Below are 18,068 nucleotides of genomic sequence, written 5' to 3'. Positions count from 1 at the left end.
CTCCCCCTCCTCCTCCATCTTCCTCGATATCTTCCCCTCCTCCTCCTTCTCCTGTCCATATGTCTGTCTCCTTTATTTTCTTCGTCCTGTTTTGCATATTATTCATCCTTTCCTTTTTATTTAATTCCCGTGTGTTGATTTGATCTTGTTTATTTTATTATTATTATTGTTTAATTCGTCTATTTATATGTTAATTTACATTTTTTTTCTAGAGGTTACGTAATGTGATATGTGTGTGTGTGTGTGTGTGTGTGTGTGTGTGTGTGTGTGTGTGTGTGTGTGTGTGTGTGTGTGTGTGTGTGGATACTTATTGTTCTTTCTATTAGTTTCTGACAGTGTTGTATAATATATTAATTTATTTATGTATTTATGAATGTCTTTTGTGTGTGAGTGTGTCTGTCTGTCTGTGTAGGATTGTTTAAAGCTACTACTACACATACTACTACTACTGCTACCACTACTACTACTACTACTACTACTACTACTACTACTACTACTACTACTACTACTACTACTACTACTACTACTACTACTACCACCACCACCACCACCACCACCACCACCACCTCACCTTGTCCTTGTCCTTCTCGTCCTTGGTGGTGGACGTGAAAAAAAGTAGCCTTGTCCAGAATGAAGGCGCCTCTTCCTCCTCCTCCTCCTCCTCCTCCTCCTCCTCCTCCTCCTCCTCCTCCTCCTCCTCCTCCTCCTCCTCCTCCTCCTCCTCCTCCTCCTCCTGCTCTTTTTCTTCCTCTTCTTCCTCATCTGGTCTTCATCATCCCACATGCTTACCGAAACATGTAGGCTGACCATTCTCCTCCTCCTCCTCCTCCTTCTCCTCCTCCTCCTCCTCCTCCTCCTCCTCCTCCTCCTCCTCCTCCTCCTCCTCTTCCTCTTCTTTTGTCTGTCTTCTCCCATTTGTCTATTTTTTTGCCCTCATTTAAAGTCTGCCTTTCCATCTAATTTTTTTCCTTATTTTTTTTCTTCTTTTATTTTGACCTAAGAGACTGGCTACCTTATCCCATTTTTTTTTATATTTCCTTTTTTCTTTATTTTTATCTTTGTTTTTATTATTTGTCATCTTTTTTTGCTGTTGCGTCGTCCTCCTTTTCGTTTCTTTTTCTTTTTTTGTTTGTTTTGTTTCATTTTTTCTTTCTTTCTCATTGCGTGTCTGTCTGTTTGTCTCCGTCTCTTTCTGTCTGTCTCTATCTGTTTCCGTCTCTATTTAGCTATTTGTCTGTATGGCTCTCTCTCTCTCTCTCTCTCTCTCTCTCTCTCTCTCTCTCTCTCTCTCTCTCTCTCTCTCTCTCTCTCTCTCTCTCTCTCTCTCTGTCATTATCTCACATATCACAGGCTCCAAACTCAAACACTCTTATCCGTCCCTCCCTTCCTCTCTTCTTTATCCTCCCTCTTTCATTACCTCTGTTATCTACTCATTTGTTTTAATCTATTTTATCTCCTCAAATATTAGTGTGACGTCCACGCTTCCATTTACCCTGAAATTTGTATGATACGCGTGACTTGTATTTACTGTATTATGTAATTCTCGTATATCGTGATAATTATCGTACCTAATGGATTTTTACGTTTACTGAATGTTCGTATTAGTCTTTGATCAGGTGAAGTTACGTTAGGTTTAATTGTTTTGGGTTAAGCTATGATTGGGTTAAGTTAGGACAAGTTGGGCTAAGCTAGGTTAGGTTAGATGAGAGTAACATAGATAAAATGAAGTTAGGATAGATTAGGTTATATTAGATAAGATTAGGTTATGTTAGATTAGGTTAAGATAGGTAAGATAAAGTAAGGATAGATTAGGTTAGGTTAGATCAGGAGCTTGGTAAAGTTACGTTAAGTTTAGGTTAGGTTTGATCAGGTGAGGCTAGGCTTCGTTAGGTTAGGTCAGCTCAGATTGGTCGGGTCAGGTTAGGTAAGCTAAGTAAGATTAAGTTAATTTTGGATAGACTAGATTAGATAAGGTTAAATTAGATTAAGTTAGATTAGGTTATGTGTGATGAGGTTAAATTAGTTTATGTTAGGTGTGATGAGGTTGGCTAAGTACTTTAAGTTATATAAAGTTTTCTAAGTGCTCTTTTTATTTCATTCATGCATTATACAGTTCAAATTGTATATTTAGTGTGTTGGTCAAGTTATTTTATTTTCACTCTCTTATAAATTTTCAAATGCTGTGTACCTCATATTCTTTTTCTAGTTATGAAATCTCTCTCTCTCTCTCTCTCTCTCTCTCTCTCTCTCTCTCTCTCTCTCTCTCTCTCTCTCTCTCTCTCTCTCTCTCTCTCTCTCTCTCTCTCTCGTTCATTTAGCCTTTGGAAATGTTATATGTTTCACTGTTACTAATTTTTGCCTTGTATTATGTTATGGTAAGTGACATTTCTCTCTCTCTCTCTCTCTCTCTCTCTCTCTCTCTCTCTCTCTCTCTCTCTCTCTCTCTCTCTCTCTCTCTCTCTCTCTCTCTCTCTACCTAGTTATGTATCTATCTCTCCATCTGTCTTTTTATCTATCTATCTATCTATCTATCTATCTATCTATCTGTCTACTTATCTATCTATCTATCTATCTACTTACCTATCTATCTAGCTAACTGTATCTATCTATCTGTCTCCATCTCTCTCTCTCTCTCTCTCTCTCTCTCTCTCTCTCTCTCTCTCTCTCTCTCTCTCTCTCTCTCTCTCTCTCTCTCTCTCTCTCTCTCTGTCTATCTATCTCTCTCTGTCTATCTATCTCTCTATCTCTCTATCTATTTCTCTAATTATTTCATAATTTTAATTATGTAGAAAGTGTTAATGTAGTTTTTATGAAATGAAAATATGGACTGGACTATCTATCCATCTACTTACCTATCTACTTAACTATCAACCTGTCAGTCAATCAATTCATATATCCACCAGCTATCTATCTAACTTCCCCTCCTTGTACTCCCACAAGGACCCACGCGCGGCAGGATATGGCAGACGGCACATTCCTGCACCCAGTACCTATGTTGTGGCGGTGTATTAATTAACTCACCTTCCACGCCAAGCAACACCTGAGCCTCACCTGTACCTTTTCGCCGAAGCCCCCCAATTAGCTTACCTGGTGTAGAGATAGATGACTTGGCTTTCCTTCCTTCCTCCTCCTCCTCCTCCTCCTCCTCCTCCTCCTCCTCCTCCTCCTCCTCCTCCTCCTCCTCCTCCACTAGTAGATCACTGTGATATTTTTTGTCGTATCTTTTATTTTTTATTTTTTTTATGTTTCGTTCAGCTCGTTCCACTTAACTTGGCGTAATTACCTATGAGGAGACTGTGAGGAATGAGGATTACGTACAGTGTGTGTGTGTGTGTGTGTGTGTGTGTGTGTGTGTGTGTGTGTGTGTGTGTGTGTGTGTGTGTGTGTGTGTGTGTCTAGGTGTGTGTGTGGAATGCCTTTCTCCTCCTCTTCCTCCTCCTCCTCCTTGTTCCACTCATGTTTTTGTTATTCTTGTTCTCCTTGTTCCTCTTTTTCTCTCCCCCGTTCTTGCTCTTGACAGTGTGTGGCTTTTCCTCTTCCTTGTCCTGTTTTCCCTTCACCTACATCTTCATTGTCCTATCACGTCCTTTTTTCCTTCTCATCTCCTCGTCCTCTTCGTCTTCCTCCTCCTAACCTTCTTAATCGCTTTTCTCGTCCTCCTTGCCCTCCTCGTCTTTTTCCTCTTCCTCCTCGTTGCCCTCATCTTTCTCGTCCTCCTCATCGTCTTCCTCATCGCTTTTCTCGTTTTCCTCGTCCTAAATAAGTTTGTCCTCGTCTTCAACGCCGTCATTGTTGTCGTTGCCCTCCTCCTCCTCCTCCTCCTCCTCCTCCTGAATTAGGGGAAGATCCACTTTTGCCTTGTTTTTGTATGGATAAGAAATCAAGGTTACTTAGGATGCCACTCCCAACCTCCTCCTCCTCCTCCTCCTCCTCCTCCTCCTCCTCCTCTCCCGGTGGCCACACCCAGGTAGTAAGCGAGAGGGCGTGGAGGGAAGGCAGGACTTGAGGGCGTGTGTGGGCGGTGGTAAGGAAGAAACCCACGCTGTTTATCAAGAACTGTGGAGTAGTTTCTGGCGTCTTTGTTTCTGTAATGCAACGCCCACGAAAAGGAGGAGGAGGAGGAGGAAGAGCAGGAGTGAAAACAGAAAGAGAAAAGGCTTAGCGAGAACGCGGATGCAAGAGAGAGAGAGAGAGAGAGAGAGAGAGAGAGAGAGAGAGAGAGAGAGAGAGAGAGAGAGAGAGAGAGAGAGAGAGATACACAAATCCTCGAATACACAGCAAAAGAAGAGAGAAAAAAGTTGGAGGGGAATAAAGGAAGGGAAGAAGGGAAGAGAAATAACTGAGAAACAACGAAAAAAAATAATAAAATATACTAAAGGCTTCATGTTGGTTCAAAAGGATTCAGAACCAATTTTCGAATCTTATGAGGCTTCGAGTCGGAACTTTGAAGCCTGACCGAACCGCAAAAGGTTAGATTAAATGGAGGATTACGAGGGAATAAACAATACATAAAGATACAGTAAGCTGGATACATATACAAGGGAGAGAGAGAGAGAGAGAGAGAGAGAGAGAGAGAGAGAGAGAGAGAGAGCCTTTGCTTGCCTGTCAACATTACACAGTTTACTTTCTCTCTTTTATTTCCTTTTCTTGTTAATTTTTTTTAAGGGATTTCTCTTTATTTCTCCCTCCTCCTCCTCCTCCTCCTCCTCCTCCTCCTCCTCCTCCTCCTCCTCCTCCTCCTCCTCCTCCTCCTCTTTAAACACTCCTTCTTTCTGAATATGTTTGTCTTGAGTTGAGAGAGAGAGAGAGAGAGAGAGAGAGAGAGAGAGAGAGAGAGAGAGAGAGAGAGAGAGAGAGAGAGAGAGAGAGAGAAGGGGGGCACGTGTTTCTTGACCTGTTACACAATCATATTCTTTTACTACGTACGAGTATTTAGGCTCCCAGTCTCTCTCTCTCTCTCTCTCTCTCTCTCTCTCTCTCTCTCTCTCTCTCTCTCTCTCTCTCTCTCTCTCTCTCTCTCTCTCTCTCTCTCCACATTACATTTTCTTTCCCTCCTTCACATTCCTTCACGTTTCTTCATTTTCATCCCGTCACCATACCAAGTCACCCCCCACTCTCTCTCTCTCTCTCTCTCTCTCTCTCTCTCTCTCTCTCTCTCTCTCTCTCTCTCTCTCTCTCTCTCTCTCTCTCACTCTTCCCGAGCCTTTATCTTCAAAAATCATCACTTCCTTCATTTCTCTCCTCGTTTTTTTCTCTTTACTTAATTCTTGCATTACTCTAAGAATTCTCCCTCTCCCTCTCTCCCGCTTAACTCACCTGTTAACCCCCCCACCTTCTCCGGGGCCCCTCTCCGCTCACCTGTCCGGCAGAGGTGAGTCAAGGTTGGGCAGTGAATGGGCAGGTACGCTAGGCAGGGCATCCAACTTTACGGAAAATGACATTTTCTCTAATTAATTAAAATCAACTATTGAATATATTGAAAATTATAGTACATTTATATTCATTTGTTTTAATGTTTTTTTTTTTCATGGTTTAGCGTTTTTTTTTTTTTAGGGTGTTTTCTGGTGGTTCTAGGTCTGTGTGTGTGTGTGCATTAGGTTGGTATGCCCTCAGTGGGGTTGGTATACAAACGTTGGCAATGTGAGATGGAAGGCAGTGTCGTGGTGATCGTCGCAGGGAGAGTACGTCTGTCTGTCTACCTGTCTACCTGGCGTGCTGGTCCTGTTCTCTTTCGTCATTATTAGTCTGTGCTTGTCTGCTGCTGGTGCTGCGATGGAGCTGCGTCTGCGAAGGTGTGTGTGTGTGTGTGTGTGTGTGTGTGTGTGTGTGTGTGTGTGTGTGTTTTATCAGTGTTATATGTAGATTTTCTCTTGTTTTAAAAATGGAATCGCTACTACTACTACTACTACTACTACTACTACTACTACTACTACTACTACTACTACTACTACTACTACTACTACCACCTCCACCACCACCACTACTACTACTACTACTACTACTACTACTACTACTACTACTACTACTACTACTACTACTACTACTACTACTACTACTACTACTAGTACTACTACTACTATTACCACCACCACCACCACCACCACCACCACTACTACTACTACTACTACTACTACTACTACTACTACTACTACTACTACTACTACTACTACTACTACTACTACTACCACCACCACCACCACCACCACCACCACCACCACCACCACCACCACCACCACCACCACCACCACTACTACTACTACTACTACTACTACTACTACTACTACTACTACTACTACTACTACTACTACTACTACTACTACTACTACTACTACTACCCCCCTCCAGCAACGACAACAGCAACAACAATACTAACAACAACAACAACTACTTCTACTGCAACATCACTACCATCATCAACACCACCTTCATAACCTAAAAACAACACCAGCACCATCATCATTATTTCATTATCTTCATTATCCTCACTTCCTTTCACTTCCATTATTGCATTCTGCCTCTTCTTCCTCATTCATCTTCTCGCTCCTTCATTGCAGTCTGGAGTGAGTCAGCATGTTATACGTAAAAGAATGAATAATAATAATAAACTGAATTCTATGGTAAGAAAAAAAAAAGAAATCTATAGATAATTTGGAATTTTATCAGCAAAAGAAAAAAAAAGAAAATTAATAAAAATAGATACAAATAAAAATGTGATATATATATAGAATACACACACAAGAAAAGGAATTAAAAAGATTATTATAAAGAAAAGGAAGAATAAGAATCACTAATACTTTCCAGCATAGAAATGAAAATATTTATTAAAAGATTAGCTAGAAATTTATAGCATGCTGGTGTGTGTGTGTGTGTGTGTGTGTGTGTGTGTGTGTGTGTGTGTGTGTGTGTGTGTGTGTGTGTGTGTGTGTGTGTATGTGTGTATCCCTGAGTGTGATTAGCAGACATATAAATAACCAGATAGACATGTAGACATGAATAGGAAAATACATAAATGTTAACAGAAACAGACATACGGAAAGAAGAAGAAGGATATACTATTTTTATCTTGCTCAGTAAAGCTTGTCCGAGAATAGATAGTGAGGAAATATTCACGACAATATTGCAGAGAAAACATCGCTACGGACGTCAGAGAGATAGAGAGAGAGAGAGAGAGAGAGAGAGAGAGAGAGAGAGAGAGAGAGAGAGAGAGAGAGAGAGAGAGAGAGAGAGAGAGAGAGAGAGAGAGAGAGGTCAACATAATAAGGAGAAGAAAGGATAATAATTTACGTAAATGATACAGAACTTAACAAATTGACATTGAGAGACAAAGGGAGAGACAGAGAAACGGATAAACAGGCAGACAGACGGACAAACATACTCGTACAGACAAACAAACAGACGGTCAGACATACAGACAGTCAGGCAGACTAAAATGGAGGAAAAAATGAGACGATGCCATTAAATCTAAATTGCTCTAAATGTCAAAGTGAAATAAATTCTAAAAAAATCCTTCTTTTCTCTTAATATTTTTTAGATCTAGAATTTCCCGAAAGTTGGTAAAATTCAAGTTATTCAAGCATTTCACATATTTTCACTAATTCCGCATTTCATAGCTTATATATATATATATATATATATATATATATATATATATATATATATATATATATATATATATATATATATATATATATATATATATATATATATATATATATATATATATATATATATATATATATATATATATATATATATATTGAGTTTGTCAATATTTGGTGTATGATTTGCAAAAAAAGAATGTGATTACCGATTCTGGCACGTAATATATTTGGTGGGGCGTTGAATTCAGTAGGTTTTTATGTATGTTTGTTCTGACTGCGAGCGTTCTATTATATTTTTTGTTCTGTGCGCGCCCGCGTGCGTGCGTGCGTGCGTGTGTGTGTGTGTGTGTGTGTGTGTGTGTGTGTGTGTGTGTGTGTGTGTGTGTGTGTGTGTGTGTGTGTGTGTCAAAACATCATTCATATTAACATTACCTTTTCTACCTTTCCTAATAGAGAGACAGTTACGACTTATTCCTCCCCTTCTCATTATCTATCTATCATTGACAAACTCCAACAGTCCTTTAATTAAGTCAACAAACCTTAATTTAATAAAAAAAACACAGGTGGCACGTGGGCAAGTAACCTTGATGGGCGGGTAATAAAGAAAGTCTCCAGGTAACTCAAATACTTTCACTCACTCTCGCTTACTCACCTGACTTTCCATTGTTGTCCAAATATACAAGCTCATCCATATTGAACTTTAAAAAGAAAACATAATCTACTCGCACGATCACCTGATTTCCTCTCCGCCCAAGGCCAGGTGAAAATAAGGCACGGTGAAGGAAATTTGTCGGCGAAATATCAACTCTTTAAATCAGCGTTAAGTTTAAGAAATGTGTGTGTGTGTGTGTGTGTGTGTGTGTGTGTGTGTGTGTGTGTGTGTGTGTGTGTGTTTTTTCCTGTGCGTGTGCGTGCGTGCGTGCGCGCGTGTAGATGGATGCGTTTCCCCCCAAAAAAATACCTGGAAATCTGGACTCGAATGTCTTTTGTTAAATTATTGATAAACTTTGAAGATCGATAGAAATATTAATGTTTACTCAGATTGCTACTCGAAATGTCACTTTCTAAATTTATTGATCAACTTTGAACATTTCACAAGTACGCAAATAATTTCCCCCTTCAAATATCGGGAAATTTGTTCTCGAAATGCCACCTTTGTTGTATTGATAAATATAAAAAAATCACAAATAATCAGGCAAGTGATTTTACCGTGCAGCATCAGGAAATATGTACTCGAAATGCCATCTTTGTTTTATTATTGATAAACTTAAAAAATTGATGAATATACAAATAGATGAATTTTCCCAAAATTCTTGGAAAATACGCCGAGAACTGTCACCTTTATTGGACTACTGATAAACTTTGAAAAATTCATATATATGTAAAAAAGTTTATTTTCCACTCAGTTGCTACGAAATTTTCACCTTTGTTAGATTATTGATAAAATTAGAGATTTATGATTATGCAAATAAATGTAACGTGGGTGAGCTGCATGCCACGCCCATCGCACCGTGTAATCCGAAGCTCCATGATATTAAAAAACTCGCGCCTTAACCTTGCACATAAAACTGTAGCACTTACTCAGAAACTCATAGGGGTGATTATTGTGTGGTTGTGACTGGAAGGGAAAAGGTTTGCTTACTAACGTGACCCTTAGCCTTACGGGCGGCTGACAGACTCCAGACCTTCAATACTTGTTCTTTATCAAAAAACATAAAGAAACTCGAGTGGCCTTATGTCTAATTTACCCCAAGGCTTATGACGTATGTACACATATACCTGCCTACTGGTGTTTCCGTATTGATCGGCTATATTTTGTAGAAACGTGAAATTAAGGTTAAGTGATCAAATTTTTAAGGCCTCTGACAATTTCTTATGCTTACTTGTTATTTTTCGCATGAATTGGATGTTTAATATCTGAAAATACCAGGTAATTAAAGTCAAGTGATTGATTTCTTAGTTCCATATGAATAATATATCGCTACCTGTTAATTTTCAAGGCGTCTGACAATTTTTTAAACCTACTTGTTCCTTATCTATTTTTTTTTATATTGATTGGTTCTTTGATATATGAAAATGCCACGTAATTAAAGCTGAGTGATCGATTTATAAGTCCCATATGATTAATATATCCCTACTTGTTAATTGCTCCATGTTAATTGACTCTTTAATGTCTGAAAATGTCAAGTAATTAAGGTTAATCAAGTAATAAATTTTTAAGGCTTGCAACACTTCTGTAACGTATGGGCTTACCTGATGCTTCCGTGTTGATAGGCTCTCGAATTTCTGATAGTGTGAAGTTATTAAAGATGAGTGATTAATTTCCGAGGCCTATAAAATTCGAATGGACTTACTTGGCATGCTTAATAATCTCAGAAAAAGTTGGCTAATTAAGGCTGAGTAATTGATTTCCGGTGGCTGTTAAAGTTGAACATGCTTGATTATTAAGAGCTGTGCATGAGTGGAATAACTAATGTATGAAGGTATTTACTAGATGGAGAGCAAGTGTTTGTGTGGATGATTTTTGGCTGAAATGTATGAATGAAGTTCGTCTATTCCTTGTCTGTTACTTGAAGAATGTTTGAAGGTATTAAGTAGTCAGAGAGCAGCTGTTTGTGTGGATGACATATGTTTTAGGTGCACGAGGAAGGTATAACTGTTTCTTGTATTATTATGGGATATTTTAGATGCACTTTGACTGAATGATGAGTACGTGAAGATGTTTAGTAGAAGGAGAACAGCTGTGTGTGTGGTTGAGTTTTTGCTTGACGTGTATAAGGAAAGTAGCGCAGTTTCTCGTCATACTTCCGGATATTTGGGAATGTGCATTGATAGAATAGAGAATACATGAAGATGCTTAGTAGATGGAAAGCTCTTCGTGTGTGTGTGTGGGGGGGGGGGTGCAGTGGAGACAGGTGACTTTTGTTTGAGGTGTGTGAAGGAAGTACGATTGTTTCTTGTCTGTTACCTGGAGATGATTGAGGTAAAAGACACACTCGTACATATTCTCCATGTAAAAAACGAATAACAAACGAATAAACTAAAGAAAAAAAGTGGTGTTGAAAATGATAAAAATAAAGAAAAAAGTACCAAAGAAATGTCAGTCATGATTGCAGTAATATACAATGAGTGGCAGGTATATTTTCTCCTCTCTCTCTTCCTCGTTGAGCATCTTGGCAGAACTGTAATGAGCTTCTGTGAATGGATTGACCTCGCTACCTTACTGTTACGCATTGCTCTCTGTCGACTCGTGTCTTCCTTACCTGTGATGTAATGAGTACAGATAGTTCAAGTGTTTTTATGTTGCAGTGACTGGAATAACCTGCACTATGAACCTTATGAACGAGAAAATAATTGGAGTCCTTTGTCAGGCATGGTTTTTTTTTTTCTTTTTTTTTTTTTTTTTTTTTTATCAGTAGACACGACAGCGTTTCATTCCCTGTAGACGTATGAAAATACTTTTTTTTTTCCTCTTCTTGACATCACAAAACTTTTCTTTCCACCCAGACATGACTCATTGTTTCTGCTTCTCGACATGACGAAACATTTCTTCAATTCTACATATGGAAAAACTTTTTTTTATTGAAGACATGACAAAACGTTTCTCTTCCTAGACATGACGAAACGTTTCTCTTCCTAAATATGACGAAATGTTTCCTAGACATGAAATGTTTATCGTACAAGACAAAATGTTTATTTCCACAGAGACATGACATAATGTTTCTGCCTCTAAATATAATGAAACGTTTATTTCGAGTGTAGACATGATAAAACATTTTCCTCTCTAGACATTAAAACATTTCTTACCCTCTGGACATGACTAAACATTTTTTTTTTCCTGTGGACATGGCGAAAAGTTTCTTACGTTGTAGATATAACGAAACAAACCTCTCTCTAGACTTGACAACATTTCCTTCCTGCTAGACATCACTATTTTTTTCTTGTAGACATCAAAACGTTTCTTCCCTTTAGATATAGCAAAATACACTTCCCTGTAGACATTTCATTTCCATTTAGACATGTCTACTGAATTCAGTAGACATGTCAAAATGTTTCTTTCCCCTAAGAATAAAAGGAAACATCTCTTTGTAGACATTGCGAGTACATTTCTATCTAGACATAATTAACAATTTTTTTTTCTGTAGACATGTCAACACGTTTCTTCCATTGTCGATATAACGAATCACATCTCCCTGTAGACATGACCAAACGTTCCTCTGACTGTAGACATGACATTGTTTAACGTGCAGGAATTTGAAGTGTCCCAAAGTTTCCAGTAAGGGGGAGAGTACGTCAAAGCGAAGCCAGACTCTTTAGAATTGCAAATGACCTTACCTAAATGCACAGGTGATGCCCTTTACCTGTCCTCCGCTGCACTCAGCCTGCGAGAAGAGCTTAATTGGCAAGGGATTTGTCTTGTACTGTGATGAAAGTGTTGAAAAAGTTAGAAATTTTTTAAAAGTTGAAATCTAAAAATTGTCACTTTATATACTAGTTTCTCTTTTTTTCTCTCCTTTTCTTCTTCATCCTCTGCATTTTTCCCTTCCTTCTTTCTTTGTGATATGATTTTTTTTTCTGTTATTGTAAGTAAAAAGGTGATTTTTTTTTTAAGATGTAGAATTGGAAAAGTAGTCATTCATTTCTCTTTCTCTTATTCTTTCTCTTCCTCCTCTATTTCTTAGCAACTTAATTCTTTAGTGCTGTGAGATAAAGGTGAAAATTGGAAAGGTTAAACATTGGGAAAATGATCCTTCTCTTTCTCTGATAATTCCTCTTTCTCTCTCCTCTTCCTCTTCTTCCTCTTCCTCTTTTTTTTTTTTTTTGGCATCCTAATTTTATATTGTGAGTGAAGAAGTGAAAATATTCAGTTGATTGGTAAAAATCAGTCATTATTTTTTCTTGATAATTTTTCTCCTCATCCTTTTCCTCTTCTTCCTCATCATCCTCTTGTTAATTTTATATTGTAATTATAAAGTGAAAATAAGTTGTTGAAAAGTAGAAAACAGACATTCATTTCTCTTGATAATCTTAATAGTTCCTCTTTCTCTCCTCCTCGTCCTCTTCTTCCTTTTCCTCCTCTTTTTCTTGATATCTTTATTATATTTTGTAAATAAAGAAGTGAAAGTGTATAGCTGAAATGTAGGAAATCAGTCACTTCGTGAAAATTCTTTCTTTCCCTCCTCTTCCTCCTCCTCCTCTTATTCTTAGTAACTTTATTTCATATTGTAAGTAATGAAATGAAAATATATAGTTGAATCAACTTAAATAGCTGGAAATCAGTCACTTCTCTTGATAATTCCCTTTTCCCTCCTCCTCCTCCTCCTCCTCCTCCTCCTCCTCCTCCTCCTCCTCCTCCTACTCCCCCCACGGACGCGCGTGTAGGAAGATTGGTATTCCGGCCACGTTCTCTGCAGTGAATCCAGTAATAAGAGCGTTGCAAGGGAATCTGTTTTTTTTTTATTATCTGCCGTTCGTTTGTTTGGTTCGAGGAGAGAATATGTCTGTCTGTCTGTCTGTTTGTCTGTTTGTCTGTCTTTCTGTCTGTCTGTCTGTGTGTCTGTCTGTCTGTCTGTCTGTGTGTCTGTCTGTCTGTCTGTCTGTCTGTCTGTCTGTCTGAGTGTCTTCGTTCCAGTTTGTGTGTCAGTGTTGGTATGTTTTTTTCTCATTGTCTCATGTTTAAGGGTTCTCTCTCTCTCTCTCTCTCTCTCTCTCTCTCTCTCTCTCTCTCTCTCTCTCTCTCTCTCTCTCTCTCTCTCTCTCTCTCTCTCTCTCTCTCTCTCTCTCTCTCTCTCTCTCTCTCTCTCTCTCTCTCTCTCTCTCTCTCTCTCTCACCAGGTGTAATGTTTCAGGTCAACGCTGCTGGCGGTGGTGGTGGTGGTGGTGATGGTGGTGATGGTGGTGGGAGAGGAAGGTGCCTTCTACCACGTCAAATCTCCCAGTTCTTCCTTCCCTCCTGAGTTATGGGTAAGTCTCTCCCCCCGCTCTCTCTCTCTCTCTCTCTCTCTCTCTCTCTCTCTCTCTCTCTCTCTCTCTCTCTCTCTCTCTCTCTCTCTCTCTCTCTCTTTCCTTCCAATTTCCCCCTAATTACTTTCTTTCTTTCCTTCTTCTGCTTCTCTTCTTTATCTTCCTTTGTCCCTTGGTCTGTATTTATTGTCTCTATGTAATTGTGTCTGTTTTTTCTTTTTTCTTTTTTTTTTTTGCAGGTCCTTATTTATTTTTCCTTTCCTCTTATTTTCTCCTTTCCTTCTTGGTCACTAAATTATCTTTTCCTTTTTGTTTTAGTTTCTTTCTCGTAATTTGTGCGTGTACTTTTTTGTTTGTGCTTGGTCTCTCTCTCTCTCTCTCTCTCTCTCTCTCTCTCTCTCTCTCTCTCTCTCTCTCTCTCTCTCTCTCTCTCTCTCTCTCTCTCTCTCTCTCTCTCTCTCTCGCTCCTTTCCCCCTTTTCCGTCTGATTATTCCGAATTATGATCATTCAGGGAAGGAATACGTGATTTATGTGTGTGTGTGTGTGTGTGTGTGTGTGTGTGTGTGTGTGTGTGTGTGTGTGTGTGTGTGTGTGTGTGCGCGCGCGCGCGTGTGTGCGTGCGTGCGTGCGTGCATGCTTGTGTTAATCGGCTGTGTTAATCGGTCACCACTATGAAGTAAAAAGTAAACAAAAGAAATAATGATAAAGAAAGCCAATAAAAATGAACGAAAGATATAAAAAAAGAAATTAAAATATAGGAATTCTGAATACCTGAAACATGAATTACGTATCAGTAGTAGTAGTAGTAGTAGTAGTAGTAGTAGTAGTAGTAGTAGTAGTAGTAGTAGTAGTAGTAGAAGCATTAGTAGTAGAAGCAGGAGGAGGTGGAGAGGGAAAGTACTGTTGTCATGCTAGCAGTTGTAGAAATTGTAGTAGCATAAATAGGAGGAGGAAGAGGGAATTGGGAGGAAGAGATAGGAAAAAAATGCTGTTGTCATGATATTAGTAGAAGTAAAAAAAGGAGATTAGTAGTATAAACAGGAGGAAGTACTCTTGTTATATTAATAGTAAAAGAAGAGGAACGAGGAGGAAGAAAATATCAGTACTTCTAATAGGATAAGGAAGAAAAGTAGAAGCAGGATGAAGAAAAATAAGAAAATACTGTTGTCATCCTAGTAGTAGTAATAAAAGTAGTAGTAGTAGTAGTAGTAGTGGTAGTAGTAGTAGTAGTAATGGTGGTGGCAATGTTAGTGTCAGTTGCTATATAATCAAGAACCGTAGAATTTTTTCCCTGTACACTTTTATTACTCATCTAATCAATCTTTATTCGCACCCCAAGCGGTACATACCATGCCCAGGGTACGAGACTAGTGCTGGAGGGGCGGGGGAGGCACGGGGGATACTGTCGTAGTGGTAGTAGTGGTTGTAGCAGTTCTTAATATCCCAGAGTAGCGGTTTTAAGTTTTTGCTAGTTTTTGCCTGTACTGGTTTAATTCTGGGGGTTTGTGTCATCTCTAGGCAGTCAGGTACCGTTGTCCAGGGTGTGTTGGGTACAGGGGAGTGCTGTGTAGACCCCCACGTCCCCACATCCTTTTTTGTACCTCCCAGTGCGGCCAGGTTTTAAAAGATGAGGCTGATAAGTTTTAGGGGATTAAAAAAACTTAGAAAATGTGCTGTACTCTAAGAAAAACTTGTATCCACATCTCTTAGGGTTTAATTATTGTGTTGATATGCTTAAAGGGATTTGAGAAGGTGGAAAATTGGTTCTGCTATTGAAAATTCGTGTTGTTTGCTTCTCTCTCTCTCTCTCTCTCTCTCTCTCTCTCTCTCTCTCTCTCTCTCTCTCTCTCTCTCTCTCTCTCTCTCTCTCTCTCTCTCTCTCTCTCTCTCTCAGAAAAAAAAAAAAAGGAATAGATACGAAAACTTTTCCACCTGCCTGCCCACCTCTTGGTTGATGCGTTTTAAGGGGCTTGTGAAGGTGGAAAATTGGTTGTGCTATTGAAAACCTGTGTTGTTTGCTTCTCTTTCTTCCTTTCTCTCTTGAAAAAAAAAAAAAAATGTGGAATAGATAGAAAACTTGTCTACCTGTTCTTGATCTATTAACAGGGTAAGGGACAGGAAAATTTGGAAACTTGGTTACAGTATTGAACAGTCGTCTTGTCTGCTCTCTCTCTCTCTCTCTCTCTCTCTCTCTCTCTCTCTCTCTCTCTCTCTCTCTCTCTCTCTCTCTCTCTCTCTCTCTCTCTCTCTCTCTCTCTCTCTCTCTCTCTCTCTCTCTCTCTCTCTCTCTCTCTCTCTCTCTCTCTTAGAAATTAAAGAAAACCATGTAAGAGATGTTAGGAATCGTCTACCTGTCTTCCCAGCCCAAGTTGATTAGCATGGGAAGGGACTAGAGAAGGTGGAAATTTGGGTGTAATATTGAAAAACAGTCTTGTCTACTTTTCTTTCTCTTTCTCTCTCTTGGAAATTAAAGGAAAATATGTAAAAGCTGTTAGGGAAACTTGTCTACTTCCTTACTAGTCTTCCCAGCTCTTGGTTGGTTAACATGGTAATGAGGTGGAAATATATAATCAAGAAGTTGTTTGATATTCTTAACCAATAATGAGATGGAAATATATATTAAGAAGCTGTTTGGTATTCTTGAAAGGTCTTCCTGCCTTGTTGAGAGAGATGGAAAATTGTCTTGGCTATCTGGTCTTTGCTTTTGATTCATGAAGTTAGCAGTTAAGAGGAAATGTGTAGACAGGAGGTGTTTGGCACTCTTGAACAGAAATAAGTCCTCTTACGCTGCACTTTTTGATGGAGAGCTATTTTAATTCAAGACTCAAGAGGAGGTTGTGAGGAAAATCCAAGAGGAATGTTGTACCTTTACGATGAGATACCTTCAATGAATCTACACCTCTGGGCATAAAGAGATAATTTAACCCAAGAGGCAAGAGGAGTAAGAGGAAAAGCAAAAGTATTAGTTTACCTGTAAATTCAAATACTTATAAGGAATTCACCTCACTCCTCATATACCTTATACTGTTGGCAACATGCAGGTATTTTAATTCAGTAAACAACAGGACTAAGACAGAAAAAAATAATAGTTTACCTTTACATTCAAATACTTATAAGGAATTACTGAGTCCCTTCACACCTTACTCCTCTTGGCAACATGGAGATATTTTAACCCAATAAACAAGAGGACCAAGAGGAAAAACCAAGAACAGTAGCGGACTTGCCTGTACGTGTCTGGGACAGTGATCATTAGTAGCGGGACCCACATCAACACTGAGCATTATGCATATTATCAAACCACTTTTTCCGTTAAGATAATATAAGATTTTTTTTTCCCCCCTTAGATAAACCTCGTCTCCTCGCGCCGTTATCCATTAGACTAACTGCGTAAAATATCGCGCCCTGTGTTCTGGTGAGCCGAGTAGCGCAGGGGAAGTTATTTTTTTGTTAATTTTTATGTTGGCGAAGATAATGAATGGCCAGTTATCACGAGGCGCTCAGGTAAAAAATTAAATGTCGTCGGTGCAGGTAGAGGCTTGGAATGTGTCTACGTGATACTAAACAGTTAAGCGTGGAACTCGATCTTAAGACATGAGATTGGTGTGGGATTAACTTTTCACAGCGACATGCAACACCTCGCAACACTAAGAGCACGGTAAAGGAATTTCAGATGCACCTACAAGAAATAAGGAGTAAAAGAACAGGATTTCTAATTTACTACTAGGCAATATAATGTCGAGGGACGGCTGTGGGACGAAACAAGATTTGAAAAAGTAGGATTTAAAAAGGCAGCTTATTTCGTACTAGTATCAAGAAAAATATTTGATTTCCATATGCAACTATTAGGATACAGAAGGAAAAGGGAAAATTAAGACTATTTCAATTACAAATAGATGAAAAAAGGAGAAAAGAAAAAAATAACCTGAAACCATTCCATACACAAGTGGGACGAAATAGGAAACAGAGAAAGGAAATTTTTTGAAGTATAAAAAGGGATAAGTTCAGTGGAAACAGACGCTGGAGAGAGAGAGAGAGAGAGAGAGAGAGAGAGAGAGAGAGAGAGAGAGAGAGAGAGAGAGAGAGAGAGAGAGAGAGAGAGAGAGAGAGAGAGAGAGAGAGATAACGGGAAAAAAAATTACAAAAGTTTGCATTTTCTTGGCAACTGACAGTGGTGAGAACAACAGGATTGATAATAAGAAGAATAAAAACAATAAGAAGAGGAAGTAGAAGAAGAAAGAGAAAATTCAATAATAACTGATAATACCTGCAAAAAAAAAAAAAAAAAAAGAAAAAAGCGTAACTTCCTCTTACCTTGTTTCACCTGTCACGAAACAACTAGGTGAAGGTTAGAGAGAGAGAGAGAGAGAGAGAGAGAGAGAGAGAGAGAGAGAGAGAGAGAGAGAGAGAGAGAGAGAGAGAGAGAGAGAGAGAGAGAGAGAGAGAGAGTAACAATAACAGATCGAGGTTGAGGTAAACTTATGACACAGAAGGTAACCAGGTGA

At 38.9% G+C, this 18,068-nt stretch overlaps 1 protein-coding gene across 2 annotated transcripts in view; it reads left to right on the top strand.

The window, feature by feature from the left end:
- Positions 1 to 18,068, top strand: part of LOC135091079 (uncharacterized) — a 67,486-nt gene that overhangs the window by 27,369 nt on the left and 22,049 nt on the right. Inside the window, exons 1-2 of one of the 2 annotated variants that reach the window (XM_063988442.1) lie at positions 5,637 to 5,792; positions 13,451 to 13,565. In XM_063988442.1, the coding sequence (XP_063844512.1) occupies positions 5,773 to 5,792; positions 13,451 to 13,565 (135 nt within the window). In that variant the 5' untranslated portion in view covers positions 5,637 to 5,772. Of the gene's footprint in view, positions 1 to 5,636; positions 5,793 to 13,450; positions 13,566 to 18,068 lie in introns of those variants that run through there. The other variant, XM_063988444.1, reaches the window with a different exon arrangement.

The sequence above is a fragment of the Scylla paramamosain genome, chromosome 36 (genome assembly GCF_035594125.1).
Source record: "Scylla paramamosain isolate STU-SP2022 chromosome 36, ASM3559412v1, whole genome shotgun sequence".
In the NCBI taxonomy this organism is placed as follows: Eukaryota; Metazoa; Arthropoda; class Malacostraca; order Decapoda; family Portunidae; genus Scylla; species Scylla paramamosain.
This window is presented reverse-complemented; position numbering and strand designations above follow the sequence as displayed.